This window comes from Ambystoma mexicanum, chromosome 3p (genome assembly GCF_040938575.1).
Source record: "Ambystoma mexicanum isolate Mex_15411 chromosome 3p, UKY_AmexF1_1, whole genome shotgun sequence".
Taxonomy (NCBI): domain Eukaryota; kingdom Metazoa; phylum Chordata; class Amphibia; order Caudata; family Ambystomatidae; genus Ambystoma; species Ambystoma mexicanum.
This window is the reverse complement of record NC_090925.1, coordinates 939,171,436-939,179,663: the sequence shown is the minus strand read 5'-3', so window position 1 is coordinate 939,179,663 and position 8,228 is coordinate 939,171,436. Positions and strand designations below refer to the sequence as shown.

The 8,228-nt window shown below is 45.5% G+C and overlaps 1 protein-coding gene across 4 annotated transcripts in view; it reads right to left on the bottom strand.

Moving 5' to 3' along the window:
- Window positions 1–1,856: 1,856 nt before the first annotated feature.
- RBM39 (RNA binding motif protein 39) overlaps window positions 1,857–8,228 on the bottom strand; it is a 446,237-nt gene continuing 439,865 nt past the window's right edge. For 3 of the 4 annotated variants that reach the window (XM_069652240.1, XM_069652242.1, XM_069652243.1), the window contains one exon: window positions 1,857–3,055. In XM_069652240.1, coding sequence (XP_069508341.1) covers window positions 2,955–3,055 — 101 coding nt within the window. In that variant the 3' untranslated portion in view covers window positions 1,857–2,954. The remainder of the gene's footprint in view (window positions 3,056–8,228) is intronic. The other variant, XM_069652241.1, reaches the window with a different exon arrangement.

Genomic DNA, 8,228 nt, shown 5'->3' with positions numbered 1-8,228 from the left:
AAGATCCCCAGATCTGCACACATCTCTGAAACTGAAGAGTCTACACTGGCTCTCAGTTACCCAAATTATAGTACTGAAATCTCTTGCACTCACCCACAAATGTGTAAACAATCCAGCCCCCACCTACCTAGATTCTCTCAGAATGCACCTACCCGGGCACTCAGATCAGCCCAATCACATTGCCAAACCATACCCAGATACAAACTTCAGAAAGCTGGGGGATGCAAGTTTCCCAGTTCTAGCTTCTAAACTAAGGAACTCACTTCCACTTACCATCAGATCCTTATCCTCTGCTACTCTATTGAAACAAAGAGCCAAGCTTTGGATAGCTACCACACTTGACCAACTACCACTCACCCCGATACTTCACATTCTTCGCCTTACTCCTTGGCAACTACCTCCTGTTTATGGCATTTCCATGTACGTTATTTTTTGCCTCACTCTGTACTTGTATAATGCCTGTATTACAATCTAACTATAACCCTTGCCTTAACTGTAACTACAACTACTGCATTAACTGTACCTTGTTCTAAGATACGCGCCCGGATGCCTTCGGGCCTGGAGCGCTATACAACTAAATAAAATACAAATATAAATAACAAAATACAATACTTGTAATTGTGAATCAGTGTTACATCTCTACAGCTTACATTTACCCCTCTTGAGATAAGTCTGGCTGCTCACTCTACCAACTTGTGTATTACAGCCCTACATTAATATGTGGGTTACCTATTACAAAGATGACAAGTCTGGTGTCTCCCACAGAGTTACTGCAGCCAATTTATCCTAACAGACTGGGATTGACCATAGTCTGAGTTAGCACCCACATGGTGCCGGTTCCCTCTGCTGCTGGTCTTAGGTTAATACTCTTACAGTTCTTTGAACTTGGTTTAACTTGCGACTTTCATTCCCCACAGCCCGGCTCTCATCGGCTCTCTCCTCGACTCACCTGCTGTGATGAACCGCTTGGCTTTCCTCTAACTGTAGTCCAGGCTGGTACCACGGTAGCAGGAGTTTCCCTCACTCCCGCTTATCAGCGTTGACATCTGTTGCAGCACACTGGGGCTATTGTCCTCAGTCTTACGCTTCCCTCTGCAGCGGTTTCACGGGTCTGCAAAAAGGTTATGCTGTATCTCTCCATGTCAGCCTTTCAGTATTTGCCGCCTTTTCCCCCTTGAACTGCCAGGCCTCAATAGCTGTCTCGTTGTGCGGTCTGCCTTGCTTGTACTGTGCTCTCTTGCTCCACCTTTTATCTCTGTTGGGAAGGGAAAGGGACGTCGGGTGTGCATGATTCCGATCAATTGCCTAACTTTGTCCGAACGGAAGGGGGTGGGGGGGTGGGGGGGGGCAGTGGTGTTTAATGTCCTTTGAATGTCCTACGTGGTAGGATGGGGAAAAGGTGTTGAAAGAAAGGGGATACCGCGTCTCACCTATCGGTGTCCCACTCCCAGAGAACCCCCAATCCAGGTGATCCTCCCTCAATGGTCCACCCCCAGGAACTGGATCCAATAGCGATGGCTGTGTCCTGGCCACCTGGATGAGCGATCCCCAGAGACTTGGTATGGAGACACCTTCAGGTTTCTCAAAGGCTGTATGGTAGAGGCTTTAGAGGCTGCACATCCAAAGGGCATCAATCCAGGGAATTGAACCTTGGGCAAAATGTTAAAGGCATAGTTTTCCATGAGGCCTCTACACAACAGATTTAAAACCATAAATCGAAAACAATGTGAAGGTTAATTATAAAACAGTCACAACAGAGAGCACGACGTCTGGACATCACAGTGGGAGCAGTGTTTTCTTTCATGCCCTCACTCTGCAATCCAACCAATAGTAGAAAACAGAGGGACAGACCTTAATTTTTATTGCAATCTTGTTTAATATTAGGTGTATTGCGCATACAGGATTGTGCTGATTAAATAGTTCCAACAATTGTTTTTCCATTTGGTTGTCTACAATTGGTTATAAATGCATTCTTCTACCAACACAAATGGAGTTGAAAAAGTTGAAATTCAGAAGACAAAACTTTTTTTTAAGTGTTTTATTTGAGTGGTTCTTTACAAAGATTGTTGCAATATGAAAGTTGTTTGATAGAAATACCAAGCTGTATTGTCAAACACACATAAGTAACCAAAAAATATATTTCAGAGCTCACAGAGCTTAAGAGCAAAGATTATATGCAACCAGACAAAAATTACCACTGCACTTCCTACTTCGATGCTTTTTCAACCGTGTTTTCTTTCAAACGTCTATGCAATGCACCTTTATTAGGAAATGCAGTTTAAAATTTTATTTGGTACGTTAAACACACCAAAATTCACTATTTACAAAATAAACTTTCACAGATACATAAACTCGAAAAATGTACCATTAGGAAATAAAAGCTTTGAAAATGTTCAGTCACCCTCCCTGTTAATGGTTAAGCCAATTTAGGGGCCCTCTGCTCACCAAATAGAACAATAGAGTATATTGTTTGGATAGGACTATCTTTTGTAAACTAGCAAATGGGCGAATTTTCTATTTCCAAGTACCCAATATTTTCAAACCACTTTTGGGGAATCGACCATTAAAGCGCCTACATTTAATGAAATGTAAAAACGAATTTGCGGAAGCCAAGAATGGCTTGTCAACATTTAAAAATGCACCATATTCCTCCACTGACCATCAGATAACGGTCCAATTCCCTAAACCTTTACAAGAGCTGCTCTGCCACCACTCATCAACGGCATTAATATAAATTAATTGTAAGGCAGAATATGAACAACTTTGTATACAGCCAGAATGCAACTTTAAAGAGTAAAAAGACTGCATTCCTACTTATTTTTATTATATATTTTAACTGGAAGAGTACACAAAAATGACATACAACCTTTCCTTTGTAGGTTTGCCTAAATAAAAGCTCTGATCTTCCTCCAAAAAATATCTATGTACAAAAAAACCAGTTAAATTATATACATTTATCGTCGCACAGGGACCAGCAGCTGTGTAGAAGTCATGGAATCCGGGAAAAGGCTGTGATATGCTGGAAGAGGAACATATGCAGCTGTGATCATTTTACCTGCAAAAAGAGCAAAACAAATGTTAAGCACAAAATTATACATATCTAAGTCCTGGAAACCCCAGAACACGGTTATAAGAGCTGCATAACAATGTGATGGTAATTGTGCAGTAAACCAAATAATGCACAATAAATGATGCCATTCATTGAGGCAGATCCCAGACCATTTTCTCAACTTGAAAACATGAAACAAGCCTTCAAACCTTAGCAACGCTCTGTTGATTCAGCAATTCAAAAAGTGTCTCAACTGTAAAGCTGGAACAATGCAAAGACAGTGTAATAAAATTACCTTATGGTGGATGACTTGTATATTCAGAAATTATACTTGCGTTGAAAAGAAAGAATGATCACCTGTATGGTGATGTTGCTACTGTAAGTCCTTGCTCTTCGCAGCTGTGGTTAGCAATGCCTCCATTGCAAGCATTGTCAGCAAATATCAATTTAAAGATGATGTATTTATTTATAATACGCATTATACAGCAAAAGGTTTTTCCAGGCACCACAACAGGAACATGGAAGACAGACAATGGTCCTACTAGGCCTTGTGACATTCAGAAAGTGCAAATGCAGTAAAAAGGAAGCGCAAAAAGGGGGTGGGGATCCAGGGAGGCACAGGGGCTAGGCAAGTGCCAGTGGTGGGGGATGCAAGGTTGGCTGCAGGGGAGGACCCTCCAGCTAAATGAGGACGAGAGGTGGACCAAAAAGGGAGGCCCGCCCAAACCAGCCGGAAGGGCATGCTGGTACGACTGGTCAAGGAGGGCCTGGTGCCACGTTGACTCGTAAGGGACCAGGCAGCCAGTCGCAGCTGCAGAAGGAGGCATTAGCAGGGGAGGGCACGAAGGAAGGAGCGATGGGTTTTGAGAAGCTTCTGGAAGTTAAGGAGGTCCTGCTCAAGTCTGAGAGGGGCAGGGAGGCTGTTATGGAGAATTCACAGATATGTGCTAATTCCCTTCTACCTTAGAGACTCCCTCCGCTAACTCCCCATTTTCTGTCTGCTGGACTTTACGACTTAATTTCTAACCTGGAGAGAGAGAGCGCTACCTTTTTTCCACTCATGTATTTTTCTGTGATTTGGACTCTTGACTTTGGAGTCTGAAACTCCATAGGCCTCATCTTTACATTGCGACACACAGCACCTTCAGTGCAGTGACACAGGGAAGTCTCTTCAATATCCCAAAGGTTTAAATATCTTCTCTTGGTGAAACTACTGTTTCCAAGAGCAGTGAAGTGAAATTGACTTTACTTACATTTTGTAACTTTCTAGACCCAGCACACACTATTTTACAATCTGGTGCTGAAGGGGTTATTTAGTATCCCCTTTGTCTAGTTTCTCATGTAAAAAATGTGTGTTACCCTTTCTACAATTAATGGCTGATGGCAGTGGTTTACTTTTTCCTACCATTGCGTTTCTACTGTGGGCTGCAATTGCAGCAACGCACCCATGGGTGTCCATTTCGTCAAAATGGCCCTGGTCGTCCTTTTCACCATTTCTTGCTGGAAATGTCCTTCTTGAGATTTACTCTGCGCGCCAAACCAGGTTTATTCCCTGTTAGGCAAGATTGTATGCAGTACCCTTTGGGTGCACTACAACAACCCTGACCTTCTGGCAATAGGAACCCAACCTTTGGTATAAGTCTGTACTATACAGGTTGGTAGCGTGTTGAGCAGTCAGGCTTTTCTCAAGAGGGGTCAGTGTGAGCTGTAGGGGAGTTCTACAGAGATTCACAGTGACAAGTATTGAAATAAACTCTTACACAAGGTTTCTTGATTAAACAATTATTAAACCATTCATCAGTCAGTTAGAATAAGCCTTCAGAAGGGAGCAATATAAAGCAACACACATTCTTAGTTATCTAAATCAGCAAATACCCATTTTGGATGACACAGGCACTACCTACACCCTCAGTTGACTTCAATAGCCAGGGTGCTGTTGGCATTAATATATCACTGCTGCATTTAGAATAAAACAAGCATTCACACATTTATTCTTAAGTAGTTAAGTACTTTCAAACAACCGCCCAATGCAAAGTTAGTTAACCCTTTCCTGGAAGGAAGGCAAAACAAGCAGAAGAGGGAAGAGTTATTCAGGGAGCCAGGGCAGCCATTGTTAAGTTAGCAAAAAGTCGAGGTGAACTGAAGCTCTTCTTGCAGATAAGTAGAAAGTATTTTTCAATGTTTAAAAAGTCTTGCTAGAACAGAAGCAATCAAAGTAGAACCACCAGCGGATTAGGCTTCTGAATTAAAGAAGCAGCAAGCAACTCTACACATGCAACCAGGCAAGTCTCCAACGAGGACAAGTGGCTACACCACAAGAGGCAAGTTCTTAGACTTTACAGTACCTTTAGGTTCGAAGAAAAAGTGCAGCAGATGACTTCTGTTCCTGTGCAGATCTTGCTGTTCCTGAGCTTCACTTCAAACAAGTGGCTGTTCAGTGTTTCAGCTGCTCACGTCTACTGCAAATAGCAACACCGCAGTTCCTGGCTGTCGAGATGGGCTTTCCTTGCAGCTGGGGTCCTGCACTCTGTTGAGGGGGTTCAGGCTTGGTCAGTCCTGCTTCCTGGCAGTCCGGAGGATCATCCTGAAGCTCTTGGCCAGCTTAAAAGCAATGCACACAAACTGGAGTTCCTCTCCCTGGCTCTCCGGATCCAGCAGCGACTGCAGTGGATATTCGACCAGCTTTGAGAGGATGTCCAGGGGGCTTACTTTGGAGTCAATTGGTCCCACCAACTCAAAGGGAGAAGTCGTCCTTGCAGGGGCTTCTCTGTTGATACGAATTTGGAGTTTCAGCACAGCAGCAGGGCTTCACCGGGAAAACCAATGGTCCTGGGGTTGCAGCAGGCGTCTCTTGCAAGTTCTTCTTCGGATTCCTTCGTCCAGTGGTCGACTCTGTCTTCCAAGCCAAAAAAGCCTCTCCTTTGATACAGCTTGCTCCCATTCATTCCAGCCCAGCTGTTAGTCGCCCAGCAGGTTGGCTGTCCCTGCCGGACAGCCAGTCGGCCAATCACCTAAGAGTGCATTCCTGTCTCCTAGGAGACTAAGCACAGGGAGTTTCGGGCAACTACCTTGCTTCCTGCCCCCGCCAGACACCCTGGAGCCAGAGGCGGGCTTCACTCGTGAATCCCCGCCAAAGGCAAAAGGAACAAAGGGACCAAACCTGGTTTGGCGCGCAGAGTAAATCTCAAGAAAGACCTTTTCAAAAAAGAAATGGCGAAAAAGACGACCAGGGCCATTTTGACAAAAATGGCAACCCTGGGTGCTTTAACGTGGCTGCGAACGCAGCCCACAGTACAATCCCATAATGGTAGTAAAAAGTAAACTACCCCCAGCCATTCAGTGAGGAAAGGGTAACATAAAAGGATGCTAAGTAATCCCTAGAGCACTCCAAGTGTCTGCTGGGTCTGGAAAGTTACAAATGTAGGTAAAGTCAATTTCACTTTACTGCTCTGGGAAACAGTAGTTTGTGTGAGACAATGTAAAAGATTATGCCTATGGAGTTTGTCAGACTCCACAACCAAAAGAAAAACAGTGTACAAAATAACATACATGAGAGAGTGGGAAAAAGGGTCTCTCTCCAGGGTAAAAAATAATAATAAAAAAAAAATCAAGCACTCAAAATCCAGCATAGTTGCTGGGTGTCGCTAACCCCCTTTTGTTAGTTTCCTCCGGTGCTGACTCTGAGAACAGTCAGGTTGCCTGGACCTTCGTTCCTGAAAGTCCCGTAATCCACCAAAGGCCAGCCCCTTTTCGGAGTGTTGCTGTGACTGGGCATAGGCCTTGGGAGTGGCCTTCTCAAGAATAGATAAAAGACTTTGCTGTTTGCAAGCTGTTCTTTTTATCCAATTCCTCATCCGTGGTGAGTGAAAGGTCACTACCCTCGAATGGAAGGTTCAATATGCGTTCCTGGACGTCAAGGTTAAACTTAGTAGTCCGTAGCCAGGCAGTCCTTATGTTCGCGGCGATGCAGATGGCTCAGCCAGAGGTATCGATGTGGGCCACGGTGGACTCCATGATGTCTTGCGCTACCAGTCTGGCTTCTGCTAGGCCCGCAATTTCCCGCCAGAGCCTTTGGTTAACGACTGGCAGCTTGGCATCCGCGTTGGCTTGACGCAGGAGCATGGAGGCGGAGTACAGCTTTTTCCACTAGGTCTCCAAGATCTTCTCCTCCTTGCCTAACAGCGTTGGGAAGGCCAAGGACGACTGAGGCCTAGAGTAAAGTGACGCTGCAGCGATCACGGAATAATGCCGCTGGAGAGGCGCCAAAAGCAAGAGTGTATCCGCCTCCATCTGCCTATACTTGGCGTTGAGGCACCGATTGACCAGTTGGGTCGAGTGCGCTTGAGCCACCCCTTCTTGGCGGGGGCCACGACATCTTTCCGCATCGGGATACCCGTTTTGGTAGGGGGTCTTAGAGTGAAGACTTCAGCCAAGATCCCCCCTCCCCTCTCAGAAAGCCTTGTGGATGATGCAGAGGGTCTTGGATTTGATCATTGCAGCCACCGGGAGCCAGTGGAGAGATTTTAGAGCTGGACAGATGCGGTCCCTGGGTTTCAGGCCAAGGATACATCTCGCAGTCCTATTCTGGATAAGTTGAAAGGGTGAGAATCGATGAGAAGCATATTGAGGAAAAGCTGTTCCAGTAGTCAAGCTAGAGAAAACCAGAGCTCTGGAGACATTGAGTTACTAGGGGAAGGTAAGGAAGGAGAGAATGCCTCTGAGGATGGGACGTTGAAAGTGGGCCTTCCTTGGCAAGGTCCGTTATCGGAGGGGAAGAGCCAAAGATGAGACTGAGGTTTTTAGCTTCACAGGAGGGGGGAGAGCCCAAGGAGGGCGGCCAGAGGGAGGGAAAGAGGGAGCATGGGTCCCATCTCAGTCTTACCGGCATCAAGACAGATAGTTAGCCGTGCATCAAGCATGAATAGCAGTCAGTCAGGAATGAGAGCGGAGGTGGATGAGATTAAGGGGGGGAAGCTTGAAGGAGAGCAGAGTGTCATCCACAACACTGGAAATAAAGAGAAAAATGAAATAAAGTGGGCCAAAGGGGCAAGGTAGATGTTGAAAAGCAATGGCAATAGGATAGAACCCCGGGGGACCAAACGTGGAGATTGAAGCGGAGGAGAGGAAAGGGCCCAGTTGCACATGGGAGGAGCGACTGGAAAGGAAGTCAACCAGTCCA